The 21685-nt window shown below is 36.2% G+C and overlaps 1 protein-coding gene across 1 annotated transcript in view; it reads right to left on the reverse strand.

Annotated features, from left to right (window-relative positions):
- The window catches only part of RAVER2 (ribonucleoprotein, PTB binding 2), a 102296-nt gene that overhangs the window by 15097 nt on the left and 65514 nt on the right, over positions 1–21685 (reverse strand). The window contains exons 13-14 of the mRNA XM_029945819.1: positions 15617–15728; positions 13986–14122 (exon numbers count right to left, since the gene is read on the reverse strand). Of these exons, the coding sequence (XP_029801679.1) occupies positions 13986–14122; positions 15617–15728 (249 nt within the window). The remainder of the gene's footprint in view (positions 1–13985; positions 14123–15616; positions 15729–21685) is intronic.

The following is a 21685-nucleotide window of genomic DNA, read 5'->3' on the forward strand; positions in this document are numbered from 1 at the left end:
AATGTAAACTGGTGCAGCTGCTCTGGAAAAGTGTGGAGGTTTCTCAAAAAACTATCCATAGAACTCCCTTATGACCCAGCAATAGCACTGCTAGGGATTTACCCAAGGGATACAGAAGTGCTGATGCATAGGAGCACATGTACCCCAATGTTCATAGCAGCAATGACTTAGGTTTTTAAAAACATTCTACATAGTTAGAATACAGAATGTTTTTGTCACAAAAATCTTTTTGACAGGCTCCCTGCACTGTTTGCCCACCAGGTGGCAGCATTGGGCTCCATATGAAAGGCCTGAACGCCAAGCAGGCCTTTTCCTTCATTTTTACATTCTGTGGTTGATTCCCTGAAACAGGCAATCAGCTTCCTTGCAGGAAAGACCCCTGTAACCAGGGGCAACGCAGAGTAAACGGGCAGGTACATTGTATTCTCCTAACCGGTGACATACCAGACGGCAAGAGTCACATGAAAATCCCAATCACAAGAGTCCTATGACACAGCAGAAGTCATTCTTATGTTATTCTTTACATAATTAAAACTAATTACTAGGTCAAACTGAAAAGGCGCTTAAGACAAATTTTGACCTATTTTACCTACTTTACTAAAAGGGGAGGAAGGAAGGTCTTGTTTTTGACAGATTTTAATTAGATGTTAGGTGTGGGCATTTAATAAAAACTGAATAAACTGGCTCCAAGGCTTCTCCCTTAAGGTGGGCTCTCCAACCCTCTGGCACAGGTGCACCTCCCTCAGAACCTGACACTCCAAATTCCATCATATATTCAAATTAACAGGGTCATAGAGCTATCACACTACTAGCATTGCCAGAGTGTTGTTATACATTTTTAAATACCTATACATATTTTTGATTTACATTTTCTCAGTAAGAGAACATTTAAGAGCAGCCTGGGTGGTATAGCCCACTAGGTGTCCGACTCCTGGTTTCAGCGCAGGTCAGGGTGGTTTATGATGAGCCACCCAGGCGCCCATTTTAAATGGTTCTTGAATTAGAACTAGATCTGTAACTAGTTTTTATCATTCGATACTTTCAGGATCTCTAAAACACTGTGTGGAAATGCCACGCTCTGTTTAGTACAGTTAGGCTTTTTTTTTTTTAGTACATTTGTTGATGTTCACAAGGCTGTGTAGCCATGACCGCAATCTAATTCCAGACCATTTTCTTCGCTCCAAAAGGACACCCTGAACCTGTAAACAGTTACTCTGCAACTCCTATTTCCCTGACCCTTAGTAACTGTTCACTTTCTCTAAGAATTTGCCTATTCTGGATATTTCATATAACAGCAGCATATGTGACCGTTCGTATCTGGCTCAGCATAATGATTTCAAGGGTCAGTTATACAGTGACAAGGATCAGCATCCCATTTCTTTTATGGGTGCATAGTATTTCATTGCATGGATATGCCACATTTTGTTTATTCATCAACTGACTGACATTTGGATCATTTCCTTTTTGGCTATTATGAATAATGCTGCTATGAATATTAACGTCCTGGGGCACCTGGATGGCTCAGTTGGTTAAGTGTCTGACTCTGGCTCAGGTAATGATCTCACAGTTTGAGCTGGAGCCCCCACATCTGTGCTGACAGCTCAGAGCCTGGAGCCTGCTTCGGATTCTGTGTCTCCCTCTCTCTCTCTGCTCCTCCCCTGCTTGCGCTCTCTCGCTCTCAAAAATAAATTAAACGTTAAAAAAAAGTAAATGTCCAATTTTATATGTGGAAATAATATTTCCAATTCTCTTGGCTTTGTGATTCCTAGGTCATATGGTAACTGTGTGTTTAACATTTTGAGGAATTGCCTAATTTTTCTAAGGTAGCTGCACAATTTTATATTCCCTTCCAGCAATGTATGAGAGTACCAATTTCTCCGTATCGTTACCAGCCCTTTTTATGGTTCATTTTTCATTTTATTATTTAGGTTGGATAATCTCAGTTGATCTTCCAAACGTGTTGATTGTTTCTTTTGCATGTTCAAATTTGCTATGCATGGTACATTTTTCACTTCAGTTATTATACTTCTTCAAATCCAGAACTTCTGTTTGGTCTTTTACTAATAATTATGGCCAGTTTTATTGATTTTTTTTTTTTTTGAGGAGAGAACATTTAGAGTTTCTTATTGTGCCATTTTTTTTGTTGAGATCCACTTGGCCTGGATTGTCTATTGAGGTCTATGATACGATGCAAATTAATTTTAGAGTATGGTTTGAAGCAAGAGTCAGGATTCACATTTTCCAATATGGATAATCAGTTGTTCTAACATTGCTATTCTTTACCTATTGTTTTGGCATCTTTTTCAAAAATCAGTTTACCATTCAAACATGGGCGCAGTTTTAGACTCTCTCCTCCGTTCTAGTGATCCGTTCCCCAGTCATTATGCCAAACCCAAATGCTTCATTATTATGACTTTACAGTAAATCTTGGAGTCATATGGAGGAAGTCCTCCACATGTGTTCTTCCATAAGACTGTTCGGGTATTTTAGCTCCTTTGCATTTTAATAGAAACTTTATAAATCAGCTTGTCAAACTCTTTTAAGAAAAAGGCTGCTGAGAAACTAGTTGGGGAGACACTGACTCTGTAGATCGGTTTGGGGAGAATCGATATGTTACCAATACCTCTCAGCAATGTCTTGCGGGTTTCATTGTTCTTACAAATCTTCTGTTAATTTATTGCTATGTATTTCATGTTTGATGCTGTTGTAAATGGAAACTTTAAAAAACGTTATTTCCCACTTGTTTGCTGCTCAGAGAGAGAAACACGATTGACTTTTGCATACCGCCCTTCTATCTTGTGACTTTGCAAAGTGTATTAGTTTTAGTGGCTGCTTTTTAGATTCTTGAGGATTTTTCATGTAAACACTCATCATATGCAAAGAGATTTTTACTCTTCCTTCCCATTTCATAGCCCTTTTAAAAAAAAATCTTGCTGCAGCGACTGGAACTTCCGTACAACGTTGAAGAGAAGCAGTACAAGCATGGAGCCCAGTCCTGCTCTGACATCCTCTTTAATTGGAGCTTGTACTTTAACTATCATGATCATTCCATTTAGGCTGCCTGCCTGCTCTTTGTTTTCTATTCATCCTGGGGTTTGTTTCCTTTCCTGATATTTTTTGGCTTAACCAAGTGTTCTTAGAATTCTATTATAATTAAACTACTGGTTTTATGTGTCCTGTTCTGTATTTTTTTAATGACTGCTCTATGGATTACAATGTGTTCCATAACTTATCACAGTCTACTCAGTGTTACTGTTCTACTTCATGTAAAATCCAATAATCCCACAACTATACTTTCATTCACCCCATACCACATTGTCCTTTGTACAATTACCAAAAATGTTGTGTCTATGTACAATACAAACAATACAAACCCCACACCACAATGTTATAATTTTGCTTTTAAATAAATTGAGAAAATATTTAGTATTTTATTTGGCCACATATTACCAGTTATTTTAACACAGTTCTCCATAAGGAGCAGTCTAATGGGTAGAGGGCAAGATACTGCCAAATACCTTCCAATGCACAGGATGTCTCCGCACCCCCACCCAGCCCAGAGTGCCAGCTACGCCGAGCCTGAGGGACTGGACTCTTAGAATAATGTGCAGGGCTTTTACCTCGTTGCTTTCAAGATACTCTCTCTATAACTTTGGTTTTCGTCATATTAACTGATGTGTCCAGGTAAATTGCTCTTTTTATTTATCCTGCTTTGCAGGGGAGATGTCTGAGCCTGTTAGGTCTGTAGGTTTTTTATACCAAATTTAGGACATTTGTACCATTATTTTTTCAAATATTTCATGTTGCACGAACGGTCTTCCTGGAACACCAATTACACTTATTTTAGACTGCTTGATATTGTCCCCCGGTCCTTGAGAGTGTTCACTGATTTTCATTCTCATTTCTGTTCTTCAGATTGAATGGTCTTCACATAAATCATAACTTTTTTCCTGTTTTCTCCAATCTTGTATTTTTGTTTCCAGATACTACACTTTTCGATTGTAGAGTTGCTATACTTCTTTTTTAATTTCTTGCTGAAAATCCCTACCTATTCACTATGACTTTAGTTTCCTTAAGTTCTTGAACATATAATTGCTGCTTTAAATAAGACCTTGTCTACTGAGTCCAATATCTGGGGCATCTTGGGGTCAGTTTCTATTATTTTCTTTTTTAAAAAAGTTTTTAATATTTTTGAGAGAGAGAGAGAGAGAGAGAGTGTGTGTGTGTGTGTGTGTATGTGTGTGTGAGTGGGGGAGGGGCAGAGAGGGAGGGAGACACAGACCCTGAAGCAGGCTCCAGGCCCTGGGCTGTCAGCACAGAGCCTGACACAGGACTAGAATTCATGAAACGAGATCATGACCTGAGCCGAAGTTGGATGCTCACTGAATGAGTCACCCTGGTGCCGCTAATTATTTTCTTCTTAATTGTGGGTCACATTTCTTGTTTCTTCAACTATCGAGTAATGTTTATGCACTGAACATTATACATGGCATATCATTAAGACTATACGTGTATAATCTTCCTCTGGTGATTATTGATTTTTCTGTAAAAAGGAGATAACTTTGCTGAACTCAGACTCCAAAGCCCTGTCTCTTCTGTGCAGGGGAGGAATTGAATCTGTTCTCAGTTCTCGTCATCTGCTAGCTGTTATTTCCCACCAGGACCTGGAATCCCCTCACAAACATACTTCAGATGGTCAGTGAAGTGTATGTGGCCTGAGTTTACACAGAGATTTTTGAGGTTCCTTGCTAAGCACTCCCCTTTGCAGCAATTTCATGCTTACTTTCCAGCCTTGCTAATGGTTCTGAACGGTGTGCTCTGACCCCGCCAGCAGCAAGTGCATGGACGACAGGTGGTGGTAGGCAAAGCGTGCACAAAGACAAATCTCCTCCAACACAGTTTGCATCGTTCAAGGACTAACACCCCTTCAGGTTCTGCTTCTGATCATGTCCCAAGCCTTCGGATAGTTGTTTTTCTTTCATACTTAGTCCAGTTTTAATAAAGGTTATCTGCAGGAGGAATAATGTGATACAGGCAACCTCACCAATATTGGAATACCAGTTAGGATTTTTAAATGTAATCGTTTTACTGGAAATAGGGATTCCTATGTCCATCTGGACCTTGACACATTGCTCTCTCCCAATTCTTATGCATAGCAGCTAACACGAGAGAAACAAAGAAACTGTTTTTATGAGACCCTACTTCCACGGCTGAAGAAACTTGTCCACGGTATAATGAAAATAATGCGGACTTCGTCATCACAGAAGTTGTTTGCTAACTGCATGAACTTACAAAGATTATTAACTTCTTTATGCTTTTCCACTTGTATCAGGGAGGCAGTCTCACAGGGTTGTTGGAAAAGTGAAAGGCTTACATCACAAAGCATACAGTGAGTGCTCAAAAAACAAAATGTTGGTTTCTTTTCCTTAGACCTCTTCCTTCATTCCAGCAGTGGAAATAAAAGGAATTCCTAAAACATGACTACTTTTGTTTCTAGTTATTTCATTCCGTTAGTAACATCTAATCAAGTTCACTTCACGAGGATGAACGAACACAGGGCTGAAAACAAAACTCACTTGATGAACAAACACAAGGTAGAAACAGACTGTCGAAGGGGACCATGAACCCGGGAAAGAGTCCCACATCCACAGGGTCTCTGGGTAAGCAAGCATGGAGGCAGGAAGAAGAACGGCTACGTAGAGGCATCTTTACCACAGAATCTCTCCACATGTGAATAGGCAGGTGTCTTTCTGTGGCTCTGAGAAGTTCACAATGAACCACAGTAATCTAATAAGCAGAGCTGCTATTGAAAAAAGCAGAACAAATTTCAAAAGTGAAATGAATGCAAAGGTAAGGAAAAATTAACTTAAAAAATTAAATCATGGGGCGCCTGGGTGGCTCAGTTGGTTAAGCCTCCAACTTCGGCTCAGGTCAGATCTCACATTCGTGGGTTCAAGCCCCGCATCAGGCTCTGTGCTGACAGCTAGCTCAGAGCCTGGAGCCTGCTTCCGGTTCTGTGTCTCCTTCTCTCTCTGCCCCTCCCCCTCTCATGCTCTGTCTCTCTCTGTATCAAATAAATAAAACATTAAAAAAATTAAATCATACATATCAGCTGGGCAGGAGGTGGAGGAGGCGGACCCTACAATTGCCTAGTTCCATGGATACAACCATGGAACACTTGTTTCAGTGTTAATAAGCTACAAAATGACCCAAAGACTGGCAGAGCAAACTCCACAACTAGCGGCAGGGAAAGGGTCACCATGAAGAAGGTAGGAAGGGTGACACCAGCCTGAGAGTGAGACAGATCGTGGTGTCCCTGGTGGTGGGGGGAGCCGGTGGAGCAGAGAAGGGCAGAAAACAGATTTCACCTTGGGGAGCTCATGAATGGGGAGGACAAATCTCCACAATATTTGCTTTTGAAAGTGAGAGGTGCAAAATTTCGTGAGTTCTTAAAACCAGCAGGACTTACAGGCTGGAATTTTAAACATCAGCAGGCTGGGCTCTGGGAGAGCTTAAATGGCAGTAGGACATCCATGCCTTAGTCTCGGCACTGTAAGCCCGTTCCCCGAAGGCCAGACCATATCTCCTGACCTGTGCCTCGTGTGGGACCTCAGTGCCGGCAGTAACAGGGGCAGGTCTCATTTAGCAAGCAGACCACTGCACAGCTCGCCTGACAGCCTCTGCAGACAACTGGACTGAAGCAAAAATAGGCCAAGACTCAAGAGCAGGGCACACGCAGCACAGACGCTGAGGCACAAGGCCCCAGGAGACAGGAGACACTGCACTGTGGGACACTGGAGGATGTAGTCTTCATGAGGCTTTTATCACTAAGAGCATGAGACGCAGCTGACTTCCCTAACACACAGACACAGACAGAAGAAGTCAGAGAAAATGAGACAGAGACTCATTCCAAAAGAAGGACCAAACCACAGCAAGAGACAAAACTGAAAAGGACAGAAGTAATCTGCCTACCATAAAGATACTCCCTGAACTGGAGAAGAGTGGAGGACATCAGTGAGACACAACACAGAGATAAAAAAAAAAAAAAAGAAAAACCAATCAGAGATCAAGAACACAATAAACCAGTTAAAAACACACTTGATGGAATAAGGTAGATGAAGCAGAGGAACAAATCAATAACTTAGTAGACAGAGGAATGGAAAGTAACCAAACTGAGCAAAAGAAATTATGCAAATTGAGAATAGTCTTAGGGAAGTCAGTGATTCCATCAAGCATAATAACATTCATATTATAGGGATCTCAGAAGAAGAAAGAGATGAGAGGGCAAAAAAATTATTTAAGGAAATAATCTGGGAAAGTAAATAGACATCCAGATCCAGGAGGCACAGAGAGCCCCCTCCAAAATTCAGGGCAAGGAGGTCCACACCAAGACACATAGTATTTAAAATGGCAAAAAGTAGCAGTAAAGAAAAAGTTTTAAAGGCAGTAAGAGAAGACAGTTATACACAAGGAAAGCCCCATAAGGTTATCAGGATTTTCCAGTAGAAATTTTGCAGGCCAGAAGGGAATGGCTTGACATATTCAAAGCGCTGAAAGAAAAAAAAACATGCAACCAAGAATACTCTATCCAGCAAGGCTATCATTCTGAATAGGAGAGTAAAGGGGTCCTCAGACAACAAAAACTAAAGGAGTTCATAACTACTAACCCAGTCCTATAAGAAATATTAAAGAGGAGTCTCACGAGTGAGAGTATGAAGAGTAAACACAAAAGTAGTAAAAATAAATATTTCTGTAAAAATCAGTCAATGGACACATAAAATAAAATGATGTAAAATATGACACCATATACCTAAAATGTGGGGGGAGAGGAGTAAGAAATGGGTTTAAACTTAAATGGCCATCGACATAATATACACTGCTATACACAGAAGATGTTAAACCATAAATCAAAAACCTGTGATAGATGTGCAAAGAATCAAGAAAAAGAAATCCAAATGTGTCACTAAAGAAAGCCATTAAACCATGAGAACAAGCAAAGGTCAGAGAAAAGCTATTTAAAAACAACCTCAAAACAAGTAACAAGATGGCAATAAACACATATCAATAATTACTTTGAATATAAGTGGACTAAATGCACCAATCAAAAGACACAGGGTGACAGAGTGGACAGAAAACAAGACCTATCTATATGCTGCCTGTAAGAGATTTATGTCAGATGGAAAGACATCTGTGGATTGAAAGTGAGGGGATGGAGAAATATATATCATGGTAAATGGATGCCAAAAGAAAGCTGGGGTAGCAATCAGGCAAAATAGATTTTTTTTAAGTTTATTTATTTTGAGAAAGACAGAGAGAGACTGAGAACAAGCAGAGGAGAGGCAGACAGAAGGGAGAGAGAGAATCCCAAGCAGGCTCTATGCTGTCAGCACAGAGCCTGACACAAGGCTCGATCTCATGAACCGTAAAATCATCCTGAACTGAAATCAAGAGTCAGACATTTAACCAACTAAACCACTTTATCCCCAAAATATCCCCAAAATAGACTTTAAAACAAAGACTATAATAAAAGTCAAAGAAGGATACTGTATAATAAGGGGAACAATCCAACAAGAGAATGTAATGATTATAAATATTTATGCACCCAACATGGAAACACCCAAATACATTAAACTGTTAATAACCAATAGAAATAACCAATAGTAATACAATAATGGGAGGGAACTTTAAAATCCTACTTACATTGATGGACAGATAATCTAAACAGAAAGTCAACAAGGAAACAACGGTTTTGGATGACAACTGGACCAAATGGATTTAACAGACATATTCAGAACATTCTATCCTAAAACAGCAGGATACATATTCTTTTCAAGCACACATGGAGCATTCTCTAGGACAGAAAACATGTTAGGCCACAAAACAAGTCTCAACAAATTAAAAAAGATCAAAATCAGACCATGCATCTTTTTCGGACATTATTAAAAATTAACCACAAGAAAAAATCTGGAAAGAGCACAAATACATGGAGATTAAAATAACATGCTATTAAACAATGAAGGGGTCATTACCGAAATCACAGAAAAATCCATAATTACATGAAAATGAAAGCAAACACTCCAATGCCTTTTGGATGTAGCAAAAGCAGTTCTAAGAGGGAACTTTATAGCAATACAGGTCTATCTCAAGAAGCAAGAAAAATCACAAACAACCTAACCATACACCTAAAGGAGCCAGAAAAAGAAGAGCAAATAAAACCAAAACCCAGCAAAGGAAGGAAATAATAAAGATTAGAGCAGAAATAATTGATATAGAAACAAACAAAAACAAAATAGAACAATGAAACCAAGGGCTGTTTCTTTCAAAAGATCAACAACATTGATAAAGCTTTAACAAGATTCATTTAAAGAGAGAAAGAGAATTAAATAAACAAAATTACCAATGAAAGAGGAGAAATAACAACAGACTTGACAGACATACTCAGAATATCCATCCTAAAACACGTTACCCATAACAGACATATCCATCCTAAAAACACATGGACACATGTGGAAACCTATATGCCAACAAACTGGACAACGTAGAAGACACAGATAAATTCCAAGAAACATATAACCTACCAAAACTATGGCAGAAAATAGAAAATTTGAACTGACCAAGCACCAGCAATGAAATTCAGTCAGAAATCAAAAAACTTCCGCAAACCAAAACTCCAGAACAAGATGGCTTCACAGGTGAATTCTACCAAACATTCAAAAAAGAGTTAATACTCACTCTTCTCAAAGGTTTCAAAAATCAGAAGAGGAAGGAAAACTTCTAAATTCTATGAGGACAGCATCAACCTGGTATCAAAACCAGGTACAGACCCCTCCCCTGCACACACACACCCCGCCAGCACCAGACACACACAGAGAGAAGTATGGGCTGTGATCTCTCATGAATATAGATGTTAAAACCTCAATACTCTACAATTAAGTGAAAAATTTCCCCCCAGAACACAAGAATGGTTCAATATTAACAAAACAATTAATATGATACATCATATCAATAAGATAAAATGATAAAAACTGTATAATCATTTCAAAAGATACAGAAAAAGCATTTGACAAAGTATGATATTCACTCATGATAAAAAACTCTCTGCAAAGTAAGTCTAGAGGAAACATATATCAACATAATAAAAGTCTTATTTGATAAACCCACAGCAAACATTATACTCTGTGGGGAAAAACTTAGAACTTTTCCCTAAGGTCAGGAACAAGACAAGGATGCACACTCTTGCCATTTTATTCAACACAGTACTGCAAGTCCTAGGCACAGCATTTAGACAAAATAAATAAAAGGCATCTAAGTTAGTAAATAAGAAGTAAAATTCAGTATTTGTAGATGACCTAATACCATACATAGAAAACCCTAAAGACTCCACCAAAAAAACTACTAGAAGTGATAAATAAATTCAGTAAAATTACAGGATATAAAATCAATGTACAAAAATCTGTTGCATTCCTATACTCTAATAATAAGAATACAATTCCGAGGCACCTGGGTGGCTCAGTTGGTTGAGCATCTGACTCTCGATTTCTGCTCAGGTCATGATCTCATGGTTCATGAGATCGAGCCTCATGTGGGACTCTGTGCTGACAGCGTGGAGCCTGCCTGGGACTCTTTCTTCTTCTCTCTGCCCCTTGCCCTCTTGTCCTCTCCCTCCCCCCGCTCAAAATAAAGCATTAAAAAATAAAAATACAATCCCATTTATAATTGCACAAAATACATTAAATATCTACGAATAAACTTAACCAAAGGGATGAAAGACCTATACTCTCAAAACTATAAAACACCGATGAAAGAAATCCAAGATGATTCAAAGAAATGGCAAGACACTGATGCTCATGAATTGGAAAAACCAATATTATTAAAATGTCTATACTACCCAAAGCAATCTACAGATTTAATGCAATCCCTATGAAAGTACCAACAGCATTTTTTTTTACAGAGCTCAAACAAACAATCCTAAAATTTATATGGAACCACAAAGGATCTCAAATACCCAAGGCAATCTTGAAAAAGAAAAAACAAAACTGGAGGGGTCACAATTCCAGATTTCAAGTTATATTACACAGTGGTAATAACTAAAACAGAATACTACTGGCATAAAAACAGACACACTGATCAGTGGGCTAGGATAGAGAGCCCAGAGATAAACCCACAATCACATGGGCAATTAATCTTCAACAGGAGGAATCAATATCCAATGTGACAAAGACTGTCTCTTCAACCAATAGTGCTGGAGTAACTAGACAGCAATACGCAGAAGAATGAAGCTGAACCACTTTCTTTCACTATACACAAAAATAGACTAAAAGTAGATTCAAGACCTAAATGTGAGACCTGAAACCATAAAAATACTTGAAGAGAGCACAGGCAGTAATCTCTCTGACACTGGCCATAGCAACACTTTTCTAGATGTGTCTCCTGAAGCAAGGGAAATAAAAGCAAAAGTAAGCTACTAAGACTCCATCAAAATAAAAAGCTCCTGCACAGCAAAGGCCACCATCGACAAGAATAAAAGGCAGTCTACCGAATGGGAGAAGATACTTGCAAATGACATATCTGACAAAGGGTTAGTAACCAAAATATACAACACCCCCAAAATGAACAATCCATTAAAAAAAATGGGCAGGAGACATGAACAGACATTTCTCCAAAAAAGACACATAGATGGCCAACAGACACATGAAAAGATGCTCAACATCACTCATCATCAGGGAAATGCAAATCACAACTATAATGAGATATCACCTCATTCCTGTCAGAGTGGCTAAAATAAAAACGTTAAAAAACAAAGTGTTCATGAGCCTGGGGAGAAAAAGGAACCCTCCTGCACTGTTGAGGAGAATGCAAACCGGTGCACCTACTCTGCAGGACGAGGTCGAGAGTCCTCTCAATATTAAAAATAGAACTACTGTATGATTCAGGAATAGTAGCATTGGGCACTTACCCAAAAATACAAAAGCATTAATTCAAAAGGACACATGCAGCCCTATGTTTATTGCAGCACTATTTACAACAGCCAATATATGGAGGCAGCCCAAGTGTCCGCTGACAGGTGAATGGATCAAGATGTGGTATATATATATATATATACATATATATATATATACACACACACATGCAATGCGATGTTCTTCAGCCATAAACTGTATGAAATCTTGCCACTTGCAACAACATAGGTGGAGCTAGAGAGTATTATGCTGAGCAACAAAAATCAGAGAAAGACAAATACCGTATGATCTCACGCATATGTGGAATTTAAGAAACAAAACAAGCAAAGGGAAAAAAGAGACAAACCACGAAACAGACTCAAAGTGATGGTTACAGAGAGGAGGCGGTAGGGGAAATGGGAAATGGGATTAAAGAGTACACGTATCATGATAAAATTAAGTGAGAAAAATAAAAAGTTATATAAATAGTTAAAACATATATCTTAACTAAATTTTTTAAAATGTATTGTGCTTCCTCTTGTTTATAAAAGTAAATTTTGTTTCTTGTAAAGAAACAAAAAAGATAAACTGTATAGAACTATATTTTATAAATTCTAAAAATTCACAAGAGGTTATGAAACATTTACCATGAGTTTACATGGTGTTTTACATGATTTTTAATATTTGCATTGTATATCTGGGATGATTCATTTACTTAGCCTTATAAATTGTTGGAAATTTAGGCTCTTTCTAATTTACAGAACTATAAATTATTTTAAGTGATTTTATACATCTCTGATAATTTCCTTGACTTCTGTCACCTGTAAATATAATTGGCATACAATTAATGTCCTTATCTCAATCATTACTTAATAAAGGAACAAAAATGGAGTCTTATGAAACATATCAGAGAATGCTTTCCAAATTGTATTTGTATTAGTTCATGATTACTATTCCTTAGCTATAGGTCTGTTGCCACCTACTAACATCGTCTTCCAGCCTATATTTCTCCATCTTTTCACAGGTAGGTAGGAGACTTCATTATACAGTATTCTAATATCCAGCTGCACGGTTTTTACAGAATCCATTACACCTGTGTTCTAGTATCCTATCGTTAAAGCGTAATGAGGCAAGTGAATTCATATAGGTTTTCTTTTCCAAGGTTTTAGAAACAGATGAGGCAAAAAGCACAATTGCTCCAAAAAGAATCAAAGTGGAAGCATTGCTCACAGACAGAGCAGAGAAGCTGATATGCTGAGAAATCAGAAGAATCAAAATCGTCAATTATAAGACTCTCATGATTATATAATCCTATACTGCTGACATGATATATACTCTCCACTTAAGCCACTGAAAATAACCTGAAGGAGAAAAGGTCAAAGTAAAATTGACTTATTTAAATAATGGCACAATATACCTTTTGACTAGAATACATTTTATGTATATGATTTAAACTGATTGGTTTAAATGTCAGAATAGTGCCTGCAATTATGATCATGTTTCTGTATCAGTAAGCAGGGTAAAGAACAGAGGCATTTCCTTGGGTTCCTTAGACAGATGTACATTGATATAAACCAGAAGTTAGCAGAGTTTTTCTGTAAAGAGCCAGAGAATAAGTATTTAATCTTATGGGTCCTATAGTCTCTGCTGTAGCTATTCAGCTCGAACACTGTGGCAGAACAGCACCATAGATGATATGTAAATGAATGGACGTGGCTGTATTCCAATAAAACTTTATGTACAAAACAGCCAGGGGGCTGGATCTGGTTGATAGTTTGTTGACCACTAGTCAACAAACACTGAGTAAACACAGAGGTAAATATCAAGTAAAATGGTAATTAAGCTCTTGAACCTGGCCTAAAATTCCAAATGAGCAAGGAAAACTCTATAGATGAATGCAATTTTACTTTCCTATGATACTACCTATGATATTATTGGAATCACAATTTCAGTTATAGGAATCACAATCACGATTATAGGAACCTGAGCTCAATATATAGTTGAACCAATTTTTCTAAATATCATCAAAACCTGAGAATCATTTACCTGTGCATAATCACCAAAAGGTTGAGAATAAGAAATGCACTTTTCCAACGTGTGTTGTGAGTCATTTCCCTGAGAGATGGCATCCAGAATGTGGCTTGCAATTCCAGTCTTCTGTAGAGTGGTTTTACTTGCAGGGGCTAAAAGCAAAATCAGTAATATTTTCAGCTAAAAGTTGTTTTATTATAAGTTAAAGCAAAATACAAAACTCGTATTCCCAAAAAGAACACAAATTTCCATTTGCCAGTATATGTCTATATTTCTTATGCCCAAGGGAAAAATATATAGTACTGATGTCTTGTTCATTTAAAGCAACTGAAAATGGAAGTTTGCCCTATGGGTAAATAATTTTGATGGAAAATTTTTCAGGTCTATATCTAATCTTTAAAAGAAGGCAAACAAAATGTAAACTAACCATTCTTGTTAATGCAGTAGTTTTAACCATCCATTTTTAGATGAGGTAAAAATGTAATATAGGAGAAGCACATTAAATTTTTTTCTGGCTCTTTAAAAAAATTAGAAATCAATGTCTCGATTCAAGAGGATACTTTATAAAATACAAAGAGCAGGGAGTCTGGGTGGCTCAGTTGGTTGAGCATCAGACTTCAGCTCAGGCCATGATCTCATGGTTAGTGGGTTCGAGCCCAGCGTCGGGCTCTGTGCTGACAGCTCAGAGCCTGGAGCCTGCTTCAGATTCTGTGTCTCCCTCTCTCTCTGCCCCTCCCTTGCTCGCCCTGTCTCTTAAAATACAAAGAGTATATATTAAAATCTCTTATATCTTTTCATTCAATCCTATTCTTTTTTCCCCAGAGGTAACAGTTTAGAATTTATTTTCCAAAATTTACTGTATGAATTTATACATTAAATATATACACATGAGAATATATAGTTATAAATAAACATAAACAAAATCTCTTTATGCATACATTGTTTTTTTCCACTTAATTTGCTTTAGAGATTTCATATTAGTACATGTAGCTCTCCCTCAATTACCAAAAAAAAGAATTGTACTTTATTCTATTTTATGAGGAACTATTTTTTATTTAACCATTCCACTACTGAAGAACATTAAGGTACTTTTCAGTTATACCAATTGACAGCCAACATCGTAGTGAATATCCTAGTACCTAGACCATACCACACTTGTGATTTTCCTTTAAAATTATACTTAATTTATCCTAAGTGAAGGCCTGACAAGGTCTTTCAACAAAGTAAATAAGAGTTCAACCTTTACCAATTATTAATAGCTCAGATACTTTGGGCTAGTTTGCAAGTATTCTGGATATATTAGATTACTTAGATAGGCTCTTTTTAAAAATATGCTTCTATATGCACTGCAAAGCATTATAGTATTGTCAGTAATTCCTTTGCTCAATTATTTTTGATTATGATTCAATAATTCAATACATTAATATATTCTTAATAAAATATTACAAAAGTATTTTCCTTAAATAATTAGAATGCATTTTAAATCTTAATTTTAGTTTCTCTTTCAATCTAAAGGCTGGTCATTACTTAGGCTTCAATTGGTCAATGAGCATTATTTGCTTCCATTAAATTAAAAATTAAAGTAAATCTCATTATGGAAAATATTCAGTACAACTCCAAAATATTAATACTGAGCTCTCACTTACATGATAAGCACACACTGGGCAACACACTTGCCAGGTTCAAGTATGGATTTTTACTGAGCCGTATTTCTTTTGGTGGTTCTCCCAATAGTGAAGTCTGATTCTTAGAAGCAGCCTATTTATCAAAAACAAAAGAGTAGGTGCTTAATAAGAGGTATAAGAAAATAAAAATGAAGAAAGAGTAATGTTTATTCTTCAGTAAATCCAGTCTAGTGTAATAAAAGTCTGTGGAACCTAACATTTGAACATATTAAGTTATGGGATAATTCTGGATATTGATCAAAATTATCACATTCCACTTGCTATTTTTGTCAATTAGGTTTTTTAAAAACTATTCTAGAACCATAAAACTTCAGAACTGAAAGAAAATTAAAGGCCTTCATGTAAATCCTTCTCATTTGAACTAGGAGGGAATTCATCTTCATAAGAAAAAACAAATCCCATACCTTTTCTCCAGAAATATTGTAATCCACATTTTCTTATTAAGATTTTTATTTTATATTGTACAACTACAGCCAAATGATAAAGGAAAGCTTATTTATCTTTAGTTCTAAGAATAATACCAAACAAAATAAGTGGATTTAACAAGATCCAAATACACATAAATGATAACCCTAGAAATCCACATTTCTTGAAAAGATATGCTATCAATATAATTTTATATAACTAGGTATAAGGGTCCTAGTATTTTTTGAAAGAAAAGGCTGATTTTTCAGATCATTTCATTTTCTTCCAACAGAATTTTTTACTTTTTGTTCCTAGTTGGTAAAAATTTTTAAAGAAGACAACTCAGATTACTAAAATTAAAGTTAAAGCTAGCAGCTAAGTTTTCATTTCCAAATTAATTTGTATTTTATTCTCTGAAAAGAATGATCAAAGTATAATCTCAGGTGCTTATTTCTATATTTGAGAGCCAAAGCTCCTTTCATTTGTTCCTTGTCTGGCCAACATTATAATATTTGGATTGAGAAATCTATCTTGCATCTCTTCATAAGCTCCAAAATAGTCGTGATTTGCTTGTGATATATAAATCACAGACGTAGATGTATTCATCCATTCATATGTGTTTACTAAATGTTACTATGCTCCAGGCACTGCGGTAACTGACAATACCAAACTGAGTTAAGACAGAAATACCAACCTTAAGAAATCCATAGTCAAGTAGATAAAACAGCTCAAAACAAGGCTCAGATGGAACCATAAAATTCAAGGCGGGAGCTAAAACCATTAGATATTTGCCAAAGGAAAGCATATAGCATGAGAAAAGACAATGCTTTAGAGAGAACTCAGTAACTGAGTAAAGGTATCCAACAAAGTAATCTCAGATTTTGTTTCTAAGTACTTACATTGCCAGGGTTATCAGATTCTATCCTATCAGGGGCTCTCAACTTTAGCTATGAAAGAGAATCAACTGTAAAATTTTATTTTTTTAATGTTTTATTTACTTTTGAGAGAGAAACAGACAGGCAGGCAGACAGACAGAGTGAGCAGGGGAGGTCAGAAGGAGAGGGAGGGAGACACAGAATCTGAAGGCAGGCTCCAGACTCTGAGTTAGCGGTCAGCACAGAGCCCAATGCGGGGCTTGAACCCACGAACCGTGAGATCATGACCTGAGCTGAAGTTGGATGCTTAACCAACTGAGCCACCCAGGCGCCCCTGTAAAATTTTAAAAAGTATATAGTCTGCAAAGAAAAGCCATATACCAAATGGTTTCACTGGATAATTCAGTGAGATGTTTAAAGAGGAATTAAAACCAATTCTTCTCAAACTCTTCCACAAAACTCATGAAGAGAATACTTCTTAACTCATTCTATGAGACCAGCATTGCCCTAGTACTAAGGCCAGATAGACACTACAAAAAAGAAACGAAACTACAGACCAATATTGAATATCACTTATAAGTATCTGTGCTAAAATCATGAACAAAACACTAGCAAGCCAAATTCAGTGGATTATTAAAAGGGTTATATGAGATAACCAACTGGGATTTATTCCTAGAATGCAAGGATAATTTAACATTCAAAATCATTTAATGTAATACACCTACATTAACAGAATGGAGAAAAAAACCACATGATCACCTCAACTGATGCAGAAAAAGCATCTAACAAAATTCAACACACTTTCATGATTACAATTCAACATGCTCAACATTAGGACTATATGGAAATTCCTTAATACAACAAAAGTTATATGTGAAAAGTCAACATTAGACTCAATGGTGAAACACTGAAATATTTCCCTCTAACATCAAGAACAAGACGAAGCTGTCTGCTTTCACTACTTCTGTTCAATATAATACTAGAAGTTTTAGCCAGAGCAATTAATTAGGCAGGAAAAAGAAATAAAAGGCATCCAAACTAGAGTGGAAGAAGTAAAATGGATTCTGCTTGCAGATGACCTGAAAATTCTAAGTAGTACACACACAGATACAAACTGTTAGAGTAAAGAAATTCAGCAAAGTTGCAAGATATAAAATCAACATACAAAAATCAGTTACATTCCTAAACACTAATAATGTACAATCCAAAAAGAAAGTTAAGAAAACAATTCTATTTACAACATAATCAAAAAGAGTAAGATAGTTAATTCTTAAGTAGGAAAAATACTTGTCCACTAAAAAACACACATGGCTGAAAGTGATATTTAAGCAAAAATCTCAATAAAGTGAGAGATTAAGCCATGAAAACATCTAAGACTGCACTCTCTAACATGGTAGCCACTAGCTACACATGACTACTGGGCATACAAAATGTGGATAGCTTAAACTGAGATGTTTATGAAATTTAAAATATATACTAAATCTCAAAGAGTCAGGACCAAAGAAAGAATGCAAAGTATCTTAATAGTTTAGTACATATTACATTTGGTAATATTATTTTGAATATGCTGGGTTAAATATTAAAATTTCAAAACATTGCTGAAATAAAAGACATAAATAAATGGAAAGACATCCTATGTTCATGGATTTGAAGACACAATGTCGTGTTAAGCGAAATCAGGCGGAGAAGGACAGACACCACATGTTTGCACTCACAGGTCTAACAGGAGAGACCTAACAGAGGACCATGGGGAGGGGGAGGGGGAAAGAGAGTTGGGGAGAGAGAGGGACACAAATCATGAGAGACTATTGAATACTGAAAGTGAACCAAGGGCTGAAGGGGGTGTTATATGGAAACCAATCTGACAATAAACTATTATATAAAAAAAAAAAGAAGACATAATGTTGTTAAAATGTCAATATTAACCAATGACCTCCAGATTCAATATAATACCTATCAAACTTTTCCAACTTTTCTTTGCAGAAAAAGAAAAATCTATCCTAAAATTTATACAGAATTTTAAGAGATCCCCAAAATAGTAAAAACAATGTTGAAAAAGGTGAAAAATTAGAGGGCTTTTAATTTGTGATTTCAAACTTACTACAAAGCTACAGTAATCTCAACAGTATAGTATTGGCATAAAGACACACAGACAAATGGAATAGAATAGAAAGCCCAAAATAAGTCCCTGCATAAATGGTTAAATGATTTTTGACAATATTCAATGTGGAAAGAACAGTCCTTTCAACCAAAGTGCTGGGAAATCTGGGTATCACATGTAAAAGAATAAAGTGGATCCTCACCCTACCCCACATACAAAAATTAACACAAAGGCTAAAAGATTAAGAGCTGAAATTATAGAACTCTTTAAAGCTTAGGTGGAAAGCTTCATGATATTCAGTTTGCCAATGATTCTGCCAAAAGCAGAAGTAAAAATAAAAGAAAAAGAAAGGCAAGAAAGAGATATGAAGGAAGAAGAAAGAAAAGGAGGGAGAGAAGGATGGAAGGACCTTATGCTGAGCCACAAAATAAGTAAGTCTCAACAAATCTGAGAACACTGAAATCATATCAAGTATTATTCTGACCATAGTGGTATGAAACTAGAAATGAAAAACAGGAGGGAAACTGAAAATTCATATACAGCATACTCCTGAACAACCAATAGGTCAAAGAAGAAATCAAAAGATTAGTCAAAAAGTATCTTGACATCAATAAAAATTGAAGTATACCAACCCTTATGAATACAGCAAAAGCAGGTCCAAGAAGGAAGTTTATAGTAATGTGTACAAGAAAAAATGTCTCAAACAACTTAACCTTACACATCAAGGAACTAGAAAAAGAAATAAACTAAGCCCGAAATTAGCATAAAGAAGAAAATAGTAACAATTAGAGCAGAAATAAATGGAATACAGACTAGAATGGCAGATCCATGAAACTAAGTGTTGGTGTCTTGAAGAAATAAACACAACAAACAGACCTTGACTAAACTAACCAAAGAGAAAGACGACTCCACTAGTTACAAATGAAAGAGATGACATTAAAACCACAGAGATACAAGGAATTGTAAAAAATACAAGAGATACCACAGAAATACAAGGAATTGTAAAAAAAAAAAACTATTACCAAGAAATATATGCCAACAAATTGAATAATCTACAAAGAAATGGATAAATTCCCAGAAACCTATACCATATTAAGAACAAAATAGAAAACCTTACAGATCAATTATGAAGTAAGGAGTAATCAAAAACCTCCCAACAATGAAAATATCAGAAATAGACGGTGTCACTGGTGAATTCTACCAGCCATTTTAAAGAAAAATTAATGCCATTTCTTCTGAAGCTCTTCTAAAATGTTCAAGAGGAGCAAACACTTACCTAATTTATTTAATGAAGCCAGCATTACCTTCATACCAAAGCAAAAACACTGCAAGAAAATAAAATTACATACCAATATCCCTGATGAACACAGATGCAAAACTCAACAGAATACTATAAACCCAAATTCAACAATACATTAAAAAGATTGTATACCATGATTAAGATAGATAACTCAGAAATAAACTCACACCCATGTGGCCAATCTTTGACAAGGGAACCAAGAATTCACAATGGAAAAAAAGGACCTCTCTTTAATAAATGGTGCTGGAGAAATTGGACATCCACATGTTAAAGAATGGGATTGGACCCTGATCTTACACCACACACAAAAATTCACTCAAACTGGATTAAAGACTTAAATATAGGATCAGAAGGCATAAAACCCCTAGGAGAAAATAAAGGAAAAAAGCTCTTTGACATTAGTTTTGGCAACGATTTTTTGGATATGACACCAAAGCAAAGGTAACAAAAGCAAAAATAAATGAAACTAAAAAGCTTCTACACAGCAAAGGAAAACATCAACAAAATGAAAACACAATCTACTGAATGGGAGGAAACTGAAACAACCGCAACGGGAAACAGTATGGAAGTTCCTAAAAAAAAAAAATAGACAATTACTGAGTGATCCGGCCATCCCACTCCTGGGTATTTACAGCACATGAAATCACTACCTCAAGAGCTATCTGCGCTCCCACATTCACTGCAGCACTATCCCCAACAGATGAGATACGAAAACAACAGAAGTGTTCTTTCATGGATGAATAAAGAAAATGTGTATATATATTCAGTCTTAAATAGGAAAGAAATCTTGCTGTTTGTGATCACAAGGATGGGCCTTGAGGGTATTATGCTAAATGAAAAAAGACAGAAAAATGAATACTGTATGATCTTACATGTAGAATTAAAAAAAAATGAAAAAACAAGCTCATAGTTACAGAAAATAGATTGATGGTTATCAGAGGCAGAGGTAGGCAAAATGGATGGAAAAGGTCAAAAGGTACAAACTTCCAGGTATGAAATAAATAAGTCATGAGGATGTGCTGTACAGCAGGGTGACAACAGTTAATAATACCGTGTTGCATATTTGAAAGTTGCTATGAGAATAGATCTTAAAAGTTCCTATCACGCACAAAAAATTATAATGTATGTATATATGGTAATGGATGTTAACTAGATTCACTGTGGTGATTTTGTAATATATATAATATGTATCAAATCATTATGTTGTAACTAATATAATGCTGCAATTATACTGGTTAATTATACCTTAATAAAAAAATTCCTTAAAACGCAAGTCTAAAAATCCAAAGTCGAATTAAACCAAATATGTTTAACAAAATCAAAAACCTTGCTATATTCTTGGAAAACAT

This window comes from Suricata suricatta, chromosome 8 (assembly GCF_006229205.1).
Source record: "Suricata suricatta isolate VVHF042 chromosome 8, meerkat_22Aug2017_6uvM2_HiC, whole genome shotgun sequence".
Classification (NCBI taxonomy): domain Eukaryota; kingdom Metazoa; phylum Chordata; class Mammalia; order Carnivora; family Herpestidae; genus Suricata; species Suricata suricatta.